Source organism: Siphateles boraxobius, unplaced genomic scaffold (genome assembly GCF_051911475.1).
Source record: "Siphateles boraxobius isolate OS27281-9 unplaced genomic scaffold, OSU_SipBor_1 20, whole genome shotgun sequence".
Classification (NCBI taxonomy): domain Eukaryota; kingdom Metazoa; phylum Chordata; class Actinopteri; order Cypriniformes; family Leuciscidae; genus Siphateles; species Siphateles boraxobius.
Window position 1 is genome coordinate 6,347,205 of NW_027508811.1, and position 19,902 is coordinate 6,367,106.

At 42.3% G+C, this 19,902-nt stretch overlaps 1 protein-coding gene across 2 annotated transcripts in view; it reads left to right on the forward strand.

The window, feature by feature from the left end:
* Positions 1–3,530: 3,530 nt before the first annotated feature.
* The window catches only part of ifi27.3 (interferon alpha inducible protein 27.3), a 35,813-nt gene continuing 19,441 nt past the window's right edge, over positions 3,531–19,902 (forward strand). The window contains exons 1-3 of one of the 2 annotated variants that reach the window (XM_077236477.1): positions 3,531–3,668; positions 3,749–3,778; positions 4,712–4,873. In XM_077236477.1, the coding sequence (XP_077092592.1) occupies positions 3,659–3,668; positions 3,749–3,778; positions 4,712–4,873 (202 nt within the window). In that variant the 5' untranslated portion in view covers positions 3,531–3,658. Of the gene's footprint in view, positions 3,669–3,748; positions 3,779–4,711; positions 4,874–14,573; positions 14,622–14,749; positions 14,780–14,904; positions 15,067–19,902 lie in introns of those variants that run through there. The other variant, XM_077236478.1, reaches the window with a different exon arrangement.

Below are 19,902 nucleotides of genomic sequence, written 5' to 3' on the forward strand. Positions count from 1 at the left end.
ACCATGGCAATAGCTTGCTCAGCGAGCGTGAGAGCTGCATGATCCTTACCCAAGCGGGAAACGCAGATGAAATGGCGGTCCCCGTCACTGAGTGCGCCTCGGCACGAGCCACAGGAACGAAGCATCTTAAAAAAGACACTGCTCTTTTAGATGAGAGAGAGAGAGAGAGAGAGTGTGAGTCGCGACGGCGAACACACACTCTCAGCAGAGTAAAAGGATATTGACGCCGGAAAGCGTAGCCGGTACAGCGACTGAAGGCGGCGAGGTGAAGGCCAGTGGCTTCAGGTTCAAGGCTCGTCCCGCAGAAGACTTGTGTCAACGACGCGGCTTCTCACTCTGGATCCAGCCATGCGTGAGCTTCGCTGAAGATATGAAAATCAGTTTGTATCAGCCTCTCGAGCATATTTATAGGCCGAGGCCACGCCTATTCTGGCGGGATGTGACAAAATGGGCGCGAAGCGCCCCCATTGGTTATCACGTCACGCAGGGCCTCTCTCGATAGGCTGCTGCTGTTGCCGCAGGGCAGCCAATAGGCGCGCGAGGCGTCTTGCCTATGTCTGCATGCTGCCGCACAGCGTTTTACATTAATTCAAAATTAAGGATAATTTTTGGCTTCAATATCTCGTGGAAAAGAGGTTTTCCCCATAGCGTAAGTTATTACGCAGTACGAGAGATACTCTCGTAAGAGAACAATGTATTTATGTGAGCACTTTGTGTAGTTACAGTAGCCTATATATCAATTTTATGCACCTGCTATTTCAACTTAACCCTTTCACACGTAAGTTTAAAATATTCTAACTGACCCCCCAGCGTGAGTTTTTCAAGGAGACCGTTATTTAGAACTTGTCACTTTAATGTTTCCATGGTGACACGTCATTGCTTGTCACGCACAAGCAACACAGCGCTGAATGAATGATGATCTGCTTTTATGTAATTTTTCCTTTTTTATTAAAAATATACACAAATGTATTAGCTATAGCATGAAACACTGATATTTCGATTGTCAAATATATGCTAGTGGATGTATTTTGTTGTTTAAACACCTTTATAACGATCGCGTTAGTTGAGCTGTATGCGCAATGGACGGCGCCATGTTAGTTTGTTTCACAGTTCAGAGAATCGGATCTGTTGGATTTACAACACGTCAATTCCTCCACTTCTCACGAAATACATGAAAGTGAGTGGCCGGTGAACTGAGAGAAGAATAGGGGAAAATGTAACTACTTACACAACGTGTATCTGATATGAATAAAAGTGTTGTCTTATTATAATGGAAAGGATTATTATTGCCGCTTCCATAGACATCAGTGTGTATTTTACAAACTCAAAATCATTGTTTTGCTAGTACTTATGTGTATTTAAGTTTCTGAAACCTAAAATAAACATTATGTGGTTGAAAACACTCAATAGTGGTGATATATGACAGCACCACTGAGTGCGTACTTTTCTGGCTCAGCACCAGTCAACGCGCGAAAGCACGTTTGAATTTAGCAGTTGATCACGTGATGCACTGACAGTTCTAATCACACCGGTGTGATCGTACTCCAGGGACCAGCCAAGACTGATCACACCAATATGAGGCATGCAATTTGTAACTTTCCCCTGCTTTATGAAAATTAAACATTTGTTGTATATTTCTGTGTGATACAGTTTGTGGGAATTGGATAGCCATTTACTTCCCATGTTCTCAGTTATAATAGGTTACTGCAATTTGTAAGTCTTTAGTCAAACATAGGGTTGCCAACTTTCTGAAATGGAAATAAGGAACGGATAATCAATATACAAGACTGAACCACATAGATAACGTTATATAAAGGCTATCATGATCATTTTGCCAACAATGAACCATGGATTTGTTTAGTTTATAAAACGTTATTATACATATTTTTTACTTAAACAAATACAACATATAACATTCAAAACTCATCGGCTTAGACTGCATTTGAAGAAAAATAAACAACAGTTTTCTGTAGCCTTGAGCAAACTTATTCAATAGAATTAGACTTCTAGAATGTTCTTTACAGTGCAAAAAATAATATTTTTAATTTAATTAGACAACATTTTAAGGAAGTGTAGTGCAAATATCTTTATATAATTATACTTCCATTATAGTTAACTTTCTTTTCGCCGGCTCCTCGGAGGTAGTCATTTTTACATAAATAAAATGTATAATGTATTTACATTTCCCGCTGTTGTCACTTGTCGTCATCGTTGCTACGATACGTGACTCACAATGACTAACGACCAAATAAAAGGGCATTCTCTGATGATGTTCCAAGATGTTAAAAACGCTACGCGGCTGATCATAGACAAACGGGGAGAAATTAGTATCTACCGCCCCGTCTGTTTTTTTTCTTATCATAGCCTACAAATGTCTTCGTTCATTGTCTGTCTGACATATATTATAAGCTATATGTCTGTCATGGATTTGCACTGAATTGATTCTCAAAAATACGGAACAAAGTGCGTTCCGTATCAGTTCAATATGGAACAAGACTTTTATGTTTCAAATACGGGACGATTCCGTATTATACGGAACGGTTGGCAACCCTAGTCAAACATCTCTCACATGGTTGCCTTGTTCTTGTAATTGACTTATATAACTCGGTCAATATAGACTACGCAGTGAGCAAACAGCAACTAGCCTAATTAATCAGAACCGTATAATCGAGTCTGCCTTCCTCCAGTTTGTCTATTGTTCCGCGCTATTGGTTTGTTATTTGGTTTCGGTGTCCTTTCTTGGCCAGTGTCATTGGAGATAAAATAGGCCTACAAAATGCATATCTAGGATTTCAAATGTTTTATCGTTTGAGGAGCTTTGAAGCTGCCAGTATGAAAAAAGCATATGTTATGGCTTTCGTTGATAATTTTAAACTTTTACAATAACAGATATAGACATTAAGTTAAACTGCTAACTCTTAGTTAACCATTAATATATCCTGTCAAACAAAGTTGCAATGATGTTATGTCATACAGATTTTTTAAAACAATTTAATCTGTGTTTGTAAGTCATCGCGCGCATGCGTGTTTAAACGTTCATGAGGAAATCGAAACCTACTACGTAGCCTAGGTTATAAACGATGCGTGTTAAAAAAAATTCTGTGAATGTTTTATCTTATTTTATACTATTATAATGCATCGAACAATAAAAAGACAGAACAGATAGAACCTCAACAGGAATGAAATGATCGAATCTTCATGTAAAGTTTCACAAACAAAAGAAAAAAGAGTCTAACAGTAGCCTATAAACACACAGCGAAAACATTATGCATCAGTGGCATTACAAAAAAAACATAATATTTCAAGAATCTGTCAAAGAGATTTGAGAAATGCGTCAATTTCAATTAAGAAATGTGAAAAAGTAGGCTGCGAGTTAAATAATTTTTGCTTATGAATAAAAAAAGTTCCCCAAAAAAATGAACATTGTAATTCATTGAAGTATGTTATTATTTGTACCTTTATAGCATCAGATTATATCTTTACGTCATCGCGCTACAGGCTGCAGCGAGGACCAGAGCTTTGTCTTTGAAGTTAGTTTCGATTTCCTTTCTTGAAAAGTGAGACACCCAGAATGCTATTTAAGCAAGCTCTCACATAAAAGAGATCAGTGTAAAGCAAGAGCATCCTGGGTTTGTTCGTTTTAACAGAGTCGAATAAGATGGATCCCTGTAAGTAGGCTATACTATATATCCTAACAAGACTTTTGAATGTTTATCAAGTTTACTCGTTTTTTCTATCTATCCTCTAGTAACGCTTCTTGCAGCAGGTGCAACAGCAGGTAAAAAAAAAGTCCTTACAAATATATTATATTCTATATTTTTGTCTGATTTCACAGGCACGGCTTAAAGGTGCTCTAAGCGATGTCGGGAGACGTCAATTCTTCTTGACGTTTAAAGTAGGCCTATTGTCAAACAAAACGGAGGCTATAGCTGGACCCTCCCTCCTCCTCATCTGCGCCCTCATCCCCCCCCCAAACCCCACTCCCAAATCCTTCTTGTCGGTTATTGTCTGGAACAGTTTGTTATGTTTCGTGGTGCAGGCTTGCCCAGTTTGTTTTTTCACCGTTTGTGGAGCCTGGGGTGTCTGCAGAGACCGCGTTTTTTTACAGTGTGTTCAGGGACAGGCAGCTAGACAAAAATGTTTTGGCCTAAAATCGCATAACATCGCTTAGAGCACCTTTCATCCAAAATGCATGTTTGAGCTGTTTTAACTGAAAGCAACTTGCACTGACATATCTCAAAAAATGTCCGTGCTTTTTTTTTCTTAAAGGGATAGTTCACCCAAAAATGAATATTCTGTCAGTATTTACTCACCCTCATGTTGTTCCAACCCCGTAAGACCATCGTTCATCTTCAGAACACGAATTAAGATATTTTTGATGAAATCTGAGAGCTGGATTCACTCCTCCATAGTCCATAGGCTTCTTCAGGGATTGAAACTTGCCTAATAATACTAATAATATTATTATTAGTAGTATACATAGTATTATTGCCTAATAATACTATGTACTTTTTTAGCGGTCATTAAATAATTAGGCTACTTGCTCAAAATAAGTGCCTACTCGAGAGAGTCTGCAATTTTGGATGCAGCCACAGAAAATGTGTAGTGCTGGGGTGCTCCAGGACAGTTTTAAAAACCCGTGATTTTGTGGAACATCTCAATTATTTTAATGGAATTTGATCCACCTGAACTACTGTGTTTCTCCTAATAGCTGGAGCAATTGTTGCAGCTCCTGCTGTAATAGCAGGTTTAGGTTTCACTGCAGGTGGAATTGCTGCAGGTTCAGTTGCCTCCTCTATGATGGCAACTGCTGCTGTGGCAAACGGAGGAGGGGTCGCAGCTGGTGGTCTGGTAGCTGTTCTTCAATCTGCTGGTGAGCCAAATATCTGGATTTTTTTTATTTTTTATCATCTTTGCACTTTAACAATAAAACTGAGTTATGCAAGGTGCAAACAGGCTACACAAACTTTTTCAACTGACATTTTCATGTCATTAGGTGCTGCTGGAATCCCTTTGGCAGGTCAAGCCATCGTGGGGGCTTTGGGAGCCACTGTGGGGGCAGTTGCTAGCATGGCTAGCAACTGTACTGTGTAACTAGTTTAAATCTGTGCATTTATGTATGTTTCTAAAAAAAAAAAAGAAATCATTATATTATCATTATCTCACTGTATGTCTTAGTGATTAACATCAGTGGCCTATCTGTATCAGCTTTGGTGTAAGGGTGCTGTTTATAAGCAAATAAAATAAAATTAAAAAGTCTATTTCTGTCATTTATGTATCGTAAACTAATGTTGTACTGTGACTGCTCAGAGTTACTCACTTAGTTAAAACTGTCATAAGGGAAGTTTTCCTAATGAAAAGAGTTCCTTAGATTGCCCTTAGGGGAACACACTGGAACCATATAAGGCACCATTTGGTGCTCAAGTAAATTCAATGTATATTTCTCTTTATAGGCTATATTATATTCATTATTGGCTCAAACCATGTCCCTTATGATGGGGTTACTGGAGAAACACCATTGACAGTATCTGCTTAGATCCTATTTCCTTGAACAGATGTAGTTAGTCTAAAATGTAGTGTAGATGTTATGGAGTTGTCTTCTATCCCATTGTACATTTTTATGTACATCACTTTGGTCAAGTTGTTTTTAAATGTATTTTATAAATAAAAATAAATAAAAATCATATAGGTTCTGTGTTGTAAAATTCTTCATTATAAATGAGAAGTTTTCCAAATGATTCCACCATGTGGTTTCACAAGGGAAGCAATTTGTTCCTGGCTTTATGCACATTATTGTCACGGGTCGCTGCTCGGAATTAAGTGCATGACGCAGGAAAATAACATACAAATAATCTTTAATCCAAAACTCACAGAATAGGCAGGGAAACAGATTAACACACTTTAACATTGACATATGACAGGACAAAGAACTGAACAGAACAGGGAGAATAAATACGGAACTAATGAGAAAATGTAATGATCAAACAAGCTGAGAAACTGGGCCAAACTAGCAGATAAGGAAGACAGAATCAAAACACATGGCCATAACAGAACATAACTCTGACAATTATATGCAATGCATATTTGTTGTGTATTGCTGTATATTTGTTGTTGAGTCGATATGTGGCAATTTTAAAAGCATTACAATCTGCCATGTTTCTAATACAATACAGCCTGACCAGCAGAGGCTCCCTTTAAAATGTTGAAACAAATCTCTGTTAACATTTTTCAAACCCTAAACTGAGCCTCATATATGTGTAACTCTGGTTGTAGATTACCAATAATATTGTAAATGGTGTAATGGCACAGGAATGAGAGACTCCCGCAATGCCTTAGTTAGTACACACACCGAGTGCTGGATATTTTGTGCAAAAGAAAAGCAAAAGGTTGCAATGTCTTCCATAAGGTACACTGTAAAATACATCAGCTGCAAAATAGAATAGCTACAGCCCAGATTAGACTAAACCTTTAACGCATACCTAAAAAAAGACTTCTAAACCCATCCAACAGATACTTCTCTATAGTCATCATGTTTTGTCTATTGAGCATTTTGTGCCTCAAGAATTGCGGACAGTATGACAGCAAAGCTATAAACAAGCCGCATTTTTGTTTGTATGCTGTATCACCTTGGCTACAAGCATACCTACGCATGATTTTATAAATAACATTTTCCTAGTTGTTCCGTTTAATTTCATTGTTTTGATAAAAGAATATAGGCTCCCTTCAGAGAGAGATATGCCATGTGCTAGCTACATTTGTGAACGCAACCTATAGCCAACCTTTTAAAAAGGCAGGCTAAACAATCAAAACTTTAAACTGGTCAGCATATATGTTAAAAGATGTATCACAGGTGGTTGCTGAAAATGAAGCGAAAAACGCTGGAGAAAATAATACAAATAGTCTTTCATCCAAAACTTAAATCAAAACTTTTGTCCCAAATGCGAGCCCGGATTTTGCCGGAATGCTCCCTGAAAATTTAGAAGTTAGCGATGGCATTGAAACCTTGAAAACGTTTCAGAAGCTATGGGCCTCATGGCAGCAGCCTCTTCTGTAGTTCCCTTGGGCCTCTTACACATGCGGCCATTACAACACTGGTTGTTTGTAAACAAATTTTACTGTAGATTTGAATGCAACTCTGAATGTACAGTCAGCTCTAATCTCCTAAATGAAATATCTCCCCCTGAACCACCTTTTCTGATAGAAGAAAATGAGGTCAGGCATCTGTTGAGGAAACAAAACTGCAGGAAGGCAGCAGGCCCCCATTAGGTCTCTGCTGCCACTATTAAATGGTGTGCCAATGAGCTGTCGAATGTCTTCACTGACATTTTTAACTGGCCATCAAGGACAAAACTGTAGATTAGGTGGAAATTTTATATTTAAAATCTGAAAATGATAAGTCTCAAACTCTGTATTTAGTTAAATGTTTTTCAAGATCATGTCAAATTACTTTATTTTGATTAGACTCTAAAATGCAAACTGATGTTTAGTCATCTTCTGAGTCATCTATTCAGTCTATTGTCTCTATTATTTTGTGGTGCAAACGAGCCCCATTCAGTGTGAGTCTCTCCCTGCAAACATTTACACCTCTCCAGACTGGTTATGGCTCTAAATATGCATTTCTTTTGTCTGCATTATAGCTACTAACGACTGGCTATTCACAGGCTATTCATAGGGTTTCAAACCCTAATTTCTTTTATCAAAGTTCTCACTAAATATTTGAAACTGGTATCAAATGCACTGAAATATTTCAGTAAGCATTCCTATTTAGAAAAAAATCATAAAACAATAACTGCTGGTGGCAGGTGCACCTGGGCTAGCTAGCATGTTAGCTTAGCACACCATCAATACACAACCATTTATGAGATTAAAACCATGTTTGTCATTGCAATCATGTTTATTGTCTTCAAAAAAATTTTATCTGCATGTTACAGCGATCTCTGTCAGCTACTTTCTGTATCAGTGACGTCCTGGAATGTCACATGACTATGGGTCTTCTTCGTGGTCCATATATGGACTGTTATTGTGCATATAGCGCCCTCAGGCTATTGGTATGAATTGAAAACACAGCACATCTCAGTAAGAAGCGATCATAATGATTACATCGACGCATTTGGGTATAAATTCAATCAATATTATTCATGTCTATAGAAATATGATGTGAATCTATGAGAATATATCAATATTTCTCCAAGTCTGCACATTTTTGAGCTAAAGCCCTGAGGGACGATGTTTTGCGAATCGCTGTCATGACGACAGCACGGAGTGTTTTTTTATGAATGGATCAGCTGACCCTCATAATTCATATTAAAGGTATCGACTCATTTTTTCATTTCATAACTCCTGACACAAATTAAGACATAACTGTCACTATAAGTTTCTCAGAATACAATAGTGGTCAAATACTGAATCTTGAGTATGATATCTTTTTAATGATGTATAGTTTGTCAATGTATAACATTAAATCTGATAGTAAATTTGAACTAAATAAAAAAAAAACCGCTTCAGTGCGCCGACGCTCTGGCAACGGTTAACAGGTTCTTTTAAGACAACTCAGGAAATATAAAGTGTCCAAGGCTGGAATGCTCCACTTCTACAGGGCTGTGATAGAGAGCACTCTTACTTTCTCCATCATTGTATGGTGTGGTAACTGCTCAGTGAATGATAAGTCTTCACTGAATAGTGAAGAGATTGAATAGATTGAAACTTGCCAGCCCCGAAAAGTAATTAAAGACATCGTTAAAATAGTCCAAGTGACTACAGTGGCTCAATCTTAAGTTTATCAAGCGACGAGAATACTTTTTGTGCGCAAAAACAAACAAAAAATTATTTATTATTTATTTTACTTTATTTCAACTATTCATTTCCTTCTCTTTGGGCCTCTAGTCAGTTAAACTAGTGTAATTGCGTAGAGCTACGTCACATGTAGGCTCACTATTGGCCGACGCTGGTCATGTGGGTGATGCGTGTGACGTACAACAACAGAAGTTTATGCTATTATACTAGTGAACTGACTCGAGGCCCACAGAGAAGGAAATGAATAGTTGAAATAAAGTCGTTATTTTTGTTTTTTTTGCGCACAAAAAGTATTCTCGTCGTTTGATAAATTTAAGATTGAGCCACTGTAGTCACTTTGACTATTTTAACGATGTCTTTAATAATTTTTCGAGGCCGGCAAGTTTCAATCCCTATGGAGAAGTGATCCAGCTCTCAGATTTCATTAAAAAAAATATCTTAATTCGTGTTCCGAAGATGAACGAAGGTCTTACGGGGTTGGAACAACATGAGGGTGAGTAAATACTGACGGAATTTTAATTTTTGGGTGAACTATCCCTTTAAACTTTCGTGTAGATGCAGCACTGGCCCGTCAACTGTCCTGAGCGATGTTCACGTTTGTTCATGTTCATGTTCTCACAACATTGCATTGCTAGAATTCATAAAAATATTACCAGGCAACTGGCAATTGACATTGTTTCATATACTCGCCACCACAGATTTTTACTTGCATATATGGTGCTTGGCGAATGTTAATTTTAGACTATGGTCAAATGTGTAACACTGGTTGTAGATTAATGGCAAGGCATAAAAGACTCCCACAATGCCCTAGTTAGTACATACACCCACTATACACCCAGTGCTGGTGTGCAAAATAACAGAAAAAGATTGCAGTGTGTTCCCCCAGGCACACTGTAAAATGCATCAGCTGTAAAATACAATAGCCACGTCATGGAGAAAGAACAGCCCAGATTAGGCTACACCTTGAACACATGCCTAAAAAAGACTCCCAAACGTATGTAACAAGTACTTCCCCATAATCATCATGTTTTATCTATTGATAATGTATTGCCTCAAGCATTGAGGTCAGTATGACAGCATAGCTATAAACAAGCCCCATTTTTCCTTGTATGTTGTATCACCTTGGGTTTAAGCAAGCATACCAATTTTGTAGTTCTCCTTCATCATCTCGTATTCGAGATCCACCTATGGGAAGGGCATCCGTACCTGACCTCTGCAGAAGCATTCAATTGCACCAAGTCTGGCTAGACAGACATAAGCGCGCAGCCAATGCCAGGTGAGGCCACACCCCTTACCTACGGGCATATAACAGCTGGGCGCGCTGCTATTCCTCAGTTGACATTCGCTTCTTGCGATCTCTGCATCTCACAGCTCGGTTGATTTTTACACTGCTCACCACGTGTCTTCAGGAGGACATATCGGCCAGATCAGCCTCCGCCGGACGTGTGAGTTGTTTATTTTTCAACTGCTGCTGCTTTGCATTCGGAGCCGCCCACGCTCTCGCTATTTTCTCCGTTTCTCCTCACGGCTGCCCGCCACGGATTTCTCCGATTTCTTCGCTGGTATGTCACTGTATAAGCCTGCAGCCTCTCCAGGGGATAGCCTATCACGGGCCTGCCCGGCCACGTGTGGTGCCCTTATCGCGGCTAAGGATCTTCATCAGCTTTGCGTGGTCTGTTTGGGTCCTAAGCACGCTCGGGAAGCCCTGGAGAACCCAGAGAATTGCAGTTTCTGCCTCATGCTGCCTAGAAAGCTGCTTAAACGCCGTTTTAAGATGGCAGTGACACAGTGCACTGGGCTCAGCCCTTCTGACTCGGACGGGGGACACGGTGATGACAACGCGCTACCGGGGGCCTCCCGGGGCGCAACGTCTCTCATCTGGGCTGACCAGCCCAATCCCGCCTTCCCCGAGGAGGACATCTTCGAGGACAACCTCGCTCTCGTCCACGAACCGCCCGGTTATGGCGAAGAGGAGGATGTGGCCATTCTTGGGGTTTCAGAGGACGAGGAGGCCATCCCGCCCTCTGGTGTTCCCCAGGCTACCGCCCACGCGGCTCTGCCTCAAGCCATCCTCCTGGAAGTGTGTGAGCGAGCGGCCGCTCGTCTAAACATCGAATGGCCGGCACCTCAGAGCGCCACCGACCAGGAGAGGGATATCTATGATGGGAAAGTGCTGGGACCCCCTCCCAGAAACAACTCTTCCCCATCCTCCCGGCGTGTGCGAAGCACATAAGGAATTATTGGAGCGACCCGCTCGACTTCAAACACGGTCTCACGGGACTCGAGGTTAAGGACATGGCAGCGTACGGTATGGGCGAACCCCCCGCCGGTGAGCCTTCCATCGCCAGGCAACTTAACCCCGCTCAGGGCGGGCTGCTCGCTCCCCCTAAGCCGGTCTTGCCCAACAAGATGGACTGTTTTGCTGCCTCCGTTCACCAGGCAGCTTATAAGTCCTCGGCCGTGGCTGTCAGCGCACTTAACGTTTCTTCGCTCCTCTCCGCCTACCAGGCGGAGATCCTCGAAGAATTGGGGCAACAATTGGAAAAGGGAAATCCTTTTGAAACCCTGTGGAAGGAGATTCTCACGGTGAACGACCTCGTCCTCCGTAATGCTCGGCAGGCTGTCCAAGCTTGCGGGCGCTCCATGGCGCTTTCCGTGGTGGGAGAGCGCGCGCTCTGGCTGAACCTGTCAGGACTCCCTGACAGTGAGAAACGGCGCATCGCGGGCGCGCCGGTGGAGCCGGGCTCTCTTCGGCACCGCCGTCGCACTGATGCAACTACGGTGTGACGATAAGAGGAAGGAGGATGAGGCCTTCAAGCTTTGCCTTCCCAGGAAGGCAGTCCCACACCAGGCGCCCCCTGTGCGTTTGCCTAACCCACCGGCCACGGGAGGACAGTTTCATCAGGGCAAGGAAAAGCCCCGCAACAAACCACCCCCACGGCAACATAACCCAGCACCTACAAACAGGCACTGGGGTAAGCCCGCTCCCGCCGTGGCCGGGAGACCTGCGAGTTCCAACCCCACCGACTCGAAACGCAAGCGGCCTGCCTGATGTACAGCCAATGGGGGCATCGAGTCCATGTTCACAGGCCGCGAGCCCTTCGGACTCCCCGCCTCTTCTAGGACCCCCGTCCAAGAGACCCAGGGGGTCCCGCGGATGGATCAGCTCACCGCCTGTCAAGACTGACCAGCTCATGTGTTCGAGAAATGTGTGTTTTCCCCCCACGTTCAGGTAGCCCTCTGTGAGGGAAAGTTTAAACTCAGTGACACCACACTGCCCACACTCTGTTCCCCTAACTCTCTCGATAAAGGGATCGGCCCCAGTGTTTGCCCAATACAAAACACAAAAAAATATGAATCGAATGAATTAGTTTCGGAGGGAAAAGCTCTCTCCGCAGAGAGAACTCATCTCACTGCAGAGAGAGAAAATCCCTCCGAACCCCCGCATGTCGCCTCTTGTGTGTCCACTAGATGGCGCCATTGCATCACAAATAAACCTGTTGGTCTCACACAGCTCCGCTCTGGCCCGAGCGGGAGCACTCGCGAGTCACGAAGCGGCTTGGCGAACCGTTTCAGCTCCCGAGTGGGTGATGCGTACAGTAATGCAGGGTTACAGATTGCAATTCGCAGTAAAACCCCCGCATTTCAACGGCATTCTCTTTTCTCACACGGAAGAGAATGCCTCTCACATTCTGAAAGAGGAAATTTCATCTCTCCTAAACAAGGGAGCGATTCAGGTGGTGCCCCCCAATCTGATGAACCAGGGCTTTTATATCCGTTATTTTCTGGTCCCGAAAAAAGGCGTCTCTCTCCACCCTATCTTGGACCTTCGAGTGTTGAACAAACATTTGAGGAAATACAATTTCAGAATGCTGACACAGGGCGCACTCGCCCGTGCCATAAAACAGAAGATGCTTTCTTTCACATAAGCATCTATCCTCCGCACAGGAAGTATCTTCGTTTCGTCTATCAGGGCATATGTTACGAATTCACAGTTCTTCCGTTTGGACTCAGTTTGAGTCCCCGGTCTTTCTGTCTGTGCGCGGAGGTGGGCTTAGCACCTCTGAGAATATCAGGCCTGAAAATCCTGACTTACATAGACGATTGGCTCATCATAGCCGAATCAAAGGAGAAGGTGTTGCAGGACACCGGCCGTGTGCTCGCGCACGTCACATCGCTCGGGTTCCAAGTGAATGTGAGCAAGAGCAATTTCACGCCCAGTCAGAATGTCATTTTCCTGGGCTTGGAGTTGAACTCGGTCTCCATGCGAGCGCGTCTCTCTCAAGAGCGCGTTCGCTCTCTGATGAACTGTCTGTCGCAGTTCAGAGAAGGGACGAAAGTGCAATATCGCACATGTCTCAGGCTGCAGGGTCTCATGGCTTCATCCCCCCAAGTTGTGCCGTTGGGACTCCTGAGGATGAGGGCGTTCATGAAATGGGTTTTGTCACTACATTTCAGCCAGATTCGCGACCTTTGGCGCTCGGTAACAGTGACATGCTTCTGCTCCTCAGCCTTGCGCCACTGGGAGAGCGAAGACTTTCACGCACGGGGAACCCCTCTGCGGGCTTACATTGGTCCCTACATTGAACCCCCTTTCATTGGTCACCTTTGCAGGTTCATGATTAATGGACGTGTCAGGCACAGCCTCTCCGAGGTGACCGTCTTTCGCTGGCTTTCAGAACCTCACTGTGAGTGTATTGGGCAATCGGGGAGCTGTCCATGTCTCTCCCATAGGTGGATCTCGAACACGAGATGATGAAAGAGAACAATAGGTTACTATCGTAACCCCGGTTCTCTGAAACATCGAGTGGAGAGACCCACCAGCTTTGCCCCGCTTGCCGCACGCGAAGCGAATATACTTACTGAGGAATAGCAGCGCGCCCAGCTGTTATATGCCCGTAGGTAAGGGGGTGTGGCCTCACCTGGCATTGGCTGCGTGCTTCTGTCTGTCTAGCCAGACTTGGTGCAATTGGATGCTTCTGCAGAGGTCAGGTACGGATGCCCTTCCCAAAGGTGGTTCTCTCCACTCGATGTTTCAGAGAACCGGGGTTACGATAGTAACCTCTTGTTTTGATGAAAGAATATGCCTCCCGAGAGAGATATCCCATATGGTAATTTGTGAATGCTCTGAACCTACAGCCAACCTTTTAAATAGGCAGGCTAAACAACTTAATTATTCGGCATTTTATAATAATAGCATGTTAAAAGATACATGTGTATGATGTAGGCTAAATGTTTATGTGATTGACATTTGTTTTGTATTTGTCTGAAATGGTGCTTCCTTTGGATACTCTCTTGCTGTGTCACAGCAGTATCGACACCGGCTGGTTGATCACTAAAAAGAGAGAAGACGGTCATAAATAAGGGTCCCTCTATGCGGTTTGTGTGGCGAGTGATCTCGCTTGAGTAATGTGAGAGCTTCACGTTCATGAGGAGCCTACTGAGCTAGAGTGACATTTACATAAAAAATGTGTGTGTGTGTGTGTGTGTCTGTGTGTTTGTGTGTGTCTGTGTGTGTCTGTGTGTTTTCTTCCTTCTGAATAAAAATCTAAATTTCATATCTGTAATTGTTAGTGTGGCTGCTTGCTGTTGACATGAGCCACCATGTTTGTAGAATTTTTCTCTTGAATTTATTCCTGATCTCTGTACTTTACTCTCAGCATTCACTGTAAGGGTTCTGCCCTGGCAGCTTTGTCTGTGTTGTCTTTGTTTCATGTCTCTATAAATGAGTTTCGTTTCCTGAAAAGGATACACCCCCTTTTAAACTCAACCTCTCACACATAAGCAGTCAGTTCAAGAGCGTCCCAGTTGACTTAAGATGGATCCCTGTAAGTAGTACCTGCTTTATATATATATATATATATATATATATATATATATATATATATATATATATATATATATATATATATATTCACCAATCACAGTAATCATTACCTGTTTGTTTTCTTATAAGGTACAATGATTGCAGCTGGTGCAGGAGCAGGTAAAATAAATGTGTAAAATTGTTTTACTAGACACAAGACATTGTTTTTTTAACTTTTAATTTTTAAATGTTTATCCATCTGAACCAGTAAACTCAAATATGCCACGTTTCCACCAATTGTATAGCCGTAACAGTTGCAGCAGCTCCTGCTGTTCTAGCAGCGGCCGGTTTCACTGCAGGTGGAATTGCTGCAGGTTCATTTGCCTCCTATTTGATGTCACTTACTGCCATGGCGAGCGGAGGAGGGGTCGCAGCTGGAGGTGTGGTAGCTACTCTTCAAGCCGCTGGTGAGATAAATATAACAAATCATAAATTATAATTATAAACTGCCAGCAGGTGGTAAAGCAATCAGACAATTTCCCACCGACAGAATGCGTCATTGAATAAGGCTACAGTCAAAATATTGAACTAAACATCTCCCAATGTGCTGTGTAGCTTATCAGTCGCACATGAATATTTTTTAAGTATGTACATTAATTCGTAACGTTATGCCTATGCCTGTCTGTATTGTTTATGGTCTTTTCGGGCAGGATGATAAGCTATATAGAAACTCGTTGGGTGTCTACTGCACTCGGTCCTAACGGGCCTTTAGATTTCTTTGTTTGCGTAGGTTAAGTACAGATGTAAGACTGGAAAAACTGGAAGAACTGTGAGAGAGGGGAACTCTGAGAGAATAAAGGAAATTACCATTTGAACTCATTCTTGTGCACCATTCGAGATGCCAGTCTCACCTCAGAATCATTCTAATCTACATCTCTTTCCCTCTACCCCCACTCTTTCTCTCTCTCTCTCTCTCTCTCTCTCTCTCTCTCTCTCTCTCTCTCTCTCTCTCTCACTCTCTCTCTCTCTCTCTCTCTCTCTCACTCTCTCTTGCTGAGATCACGTGAAATTCATCCAAAATATATATGGTTTTAATGTGAACAATTATCATACAGTTTTATACATGTTTGGTATCATTTGAAATGTCTCATTTCCAAAGAACTAAACTAAAAGGTATTAAAGTTCTTAAAGCAGCACTATGTAGTTTTTATACCTTCATAATATATTTCCAAGACCCTTGAGATGGTACATCGACTTACAATAGGTTGAATGACACATCTGCCATAGCTTGACAGTGTCTGTATCACTTTTACTGGCAGTCCATAACTTCAGGTTTCGGGTGGTAACCCGAGCACAAAAAGAACTGCAAAATTTGACTGCTTTACGGCATACCTCACTTGATATTGATATTATAATATTGATGATATATGGTTATTACCTACCACCCAAACATTGAATTGAATTAGCATATCCATTATGTAAAACATTAGACAATAGGCTACTATAATGGCGCTGGCTTGTAAACGTGAGCTACGCAATCTTTTTGCGTTTGAAAAAAAATAAAACCCATTAAATTATATTCATATGACATGTTAAAATATATGCCAATGTACCTGGGATGAAGACATTTCACACGCAGCGCTGCAGTCTGCCCCAGACGTGAGAACTCGTGAGAAATCAAGACGGTATTGGCTTGTCAACAAATGGACATGTATCCCGATTTTACGACCGTAGTGGAAGACAATAATGTTTTCCAACTGTAGGGGGACCGAGAGAGCAAAAACTACATAGTGCTGTTAATCGTTAGACTTAGACTGACTTTATTGTCATTCAACTGTACATTCACAATATACAGTTGAGCGAGATTTTGTTTCAAGGCTCCGAATAAAAATAGAAGACAAGTAAAAGAGAAACAGTATAAATATAAATATGTGCAATATAAAATTTAACAATTATGAGACAATTATGACTAGTGCAAATATATGTAGCAGCAGAATGTGTTGCAGTGAAAACAGAGAAATGGAGGATATAAAAAAATTAAATTACTTAGTGCAAATAGGGTTCACTGTGACCATATAAAGTGACTAGTGTCATATGTATGGGGGGGGGGGGCTATTGGGAGTTTAGCAGTCTTATGACATGGTGGATGAAGCTGTTGTGAAATCTGGATGTTCTGCATTTGAAGCTGCTGAACCTCTTGCCAGAGGGCAGCAGGGAGAACAGTCCATGGTTGGGGTGGGAGGGGTCCCTTGAGATTTACTGAGCCCTGGCAGAGACTATTTATATAGAGACATGCCACTTCCTCAATCCTCAATACAACTATATAGGGAAAACCCGTAACGCCAAAGATGGCGGTTGTATCACATGTCCCGCCCCTCCCGCTGGAAAGCCAATCGTCTGCTTTTAACAGTCAAGCCGGGAAACATTTAAGCTAATCGTCTGGTTCCACTGACGCATGCGCACAGTTGAGGTTTGCGACAGTGGAAAATACGTTACTGTTTGAAAAGGCGGGCAGATTTGATATGCAGTGTACGTGTGAGTCTCCCCCATATTGATAGCGGCTCCCTGATGCCCGCAAATTAGTTAAAATCTCCCGGAATCTAGAGCGAGCGAGCAAGAGCTCACACATACTGTGCTTCAAACCGTGTAGCGCGCACGACAGAGAGGGAGAGAACCCTTGCGCATGCGTAGTAAAAGTATAACCTGTGGGGAAAAGGGCGTTTTAAACCTTATTTTGGGGCAAAGTCATCATGTTTTATCATATTTTACTGCTGTTTCTATACATGCAGTTTTTATGTCCCGGTGAGCAGTGAAAGTGCAGTTCTGACTCTCTGGCCATTCATTTAGATAGGAGCCTGGTCTTGTTAGTCCGAAATAGCTGCCCGGAGGCGTTGCCAAGATGGCGGCAGAGTGGCATGACTTGCCTAAAAGGACTTTGGCCCTGGCTAGGCAGCGTCTGCGAGCAGTGTCATGGATGGATGCTGTCCCGATGATTTTCTCCACTGTCCTCGTCACTCTCTCTACACGTTTCCAGTCTGAGGCATTGCAGGCCCCAAACCAGACAGAGATGCAGCTGGTCAGTATGCTCTCTATTGTCCCTCTGTAGAAAGTGGTGAGGATGGGAGGGGGGAGGTTTGCTCTTCTCATCCGACGTAGAAAGTGTAGACGCTGCTATGCTCTCTTTACAAAAGCAGAGGTGTGGAGGGACCAGGTCAAAGTGTCTGTGATCAGCACCCCAAGGAATTTGATGCTGCTGACCTGCTCCACTGCGGCGTTGTTGATGAGGAGGGGTGTGTGACTTGGCTGATTTTTCCTGAAGTCAACGACAATCTCTCTTGTTTTGTTGACATTCAGGATTAGATTGTTTGTGTCATGTTGTAGGTTTTTCCCTAAACCTAACTGCGTACCTGGAACCTAATTATTTTAATTGAACATTATCACTTGGGATTGGTGGTAAGGTCTCTAGTGCTCTTAAATTTATTTGGGGTGCCCAGTCATCACCCGAGCGTCTCTCGTCGACACTTAACAAACTTTTTTTTTCAGTGTCCGTCGACACTTAATCTATAGCGTCTCCAGTCGACACTTAATCTATAGCGTCTCTCGTCGACACTTAATAACCTTTATACTCTAGCTTCTGCATCTCTTGTCGACACTGGGCGAGTTCCCTAAACTCTAACTTACTAGCTTCCCTAAACTAGCCTGCTGCAAAGCAGAAAATAACAGACAGACTCCAGCAAATGTCCTTTAAATGCTTTAATCATGGCCAGGAGAGTTCTCGAGCAGTTCTCAGTGAATCTACCTAGAAGAAGCAAGGCCGGTGGATCTCTGACAAATCCCATTGAGAATCCCACCAGTGAACACTAATACAACAGTTTTTATAATGTAACATGATACATCACCACAAGTTCTCAAATCCAGACATCTCAAAACAGAATCATCATGACTGGTGTTGTGAACTATTTTCTTCTAAAGTTTAGGAACTCAGAAGCGAAGCGGGTTTGTGTCTTAAGATGGTTTCTTTATTGAGAATACGAGCTGTACGTCGCTGTAGTCTTCTAAGGGAACTAAGGGAAAAGTTCCCTTGCAATTTATAAACATTTTAGGGGCAGGGCTTAACATTGTGATGAACAAAGCATGTAAATGATGTATACCGGTTTAGGAACATGCCCTATATATGGAGTCAGTCATACCAATTCCAATCCAATCAGCATTACTATTCAAACAGTGAGACTACCAAAGTTTCAGTAATCTGCTTACAATAGAGAGAAACAGGAATAGCAGGTTCGATAGCGAGCAAAAATCTGACAGAAACAGAAAACAGGATTTACCGGACTCTCCTGCTGGAAAACTGTTTCACAACAAATATCATCACCATCATAACCTTAAATGCTAAATTCATTATACGCAACTGTCTCAGTTTATATACTATTGTATTAGAACCTCAATTAAACATTCAATACATTCTTAACACTACATTTCCCCCTTTGAGAGTTCTAATAACTCTCACATTATATACAAATTTAAACACTTAAAAGTTCAATCTTGTAACTTGTGATTGTTACAGGCACATGCTTCTGTGTTGCTGTTCCTGCAATTGCCTAACAAGTTTCGGAACCATGAAGAATTATCTTCAGTCATCTGGTGTACTTTTGCTGAAAGATCAAGAATGTCTTGTTGGATTTTGTTCAACAGTTTTGTTCTCTGTTGGATCCATTAACCCGGTGCAGCACTCAGGTCCGATGATGATGCAGGCTCCTCCTTGCGTTGCAAGAATGTAATCCAAGGCCACTCTGTTCTGTAAGATCATTATCTTGTGCGAAGCGAGAGTGTCTGTGATGTTACTGGTACGACAATCCTGATCATGTTGATGGATGACTGAAGGTTTCGTATGTGAGTCTCTGCGTTGTGTTTTTTTTTTTTTTCGTGATAGTTGGTTCGGAAGTGGGTCTAGTCGTTTTCTTGAGGTTTTCTTGTGGCTTCATAAGCAGATGACGAGGCCGATGCGTATGGGCCCGGGACAGTCATCAGTGGTATCTGCACAGAGTAAGAAAGAAAACAAAAGACAGGAGAGCAGTATTTGTTCAAACACTAGGGTTGTAAACTTTTCCAAGTCTGCTAGACAGTAGAGCAGTATTTGTTCAAACTCTAGGGTTTGTAAACTTTTCCGAGTCTGTTATTGTTGTTCCCTTTTTCCCTATTTCTTAAACCCTTTGACACCTAAGGAAACAATGAGGTAAGGATGAACTAGGATAGGGAAGGCCTGTGAGGGAAGTCTTCACCCCAGGGTTAACCTCCGACGCCTG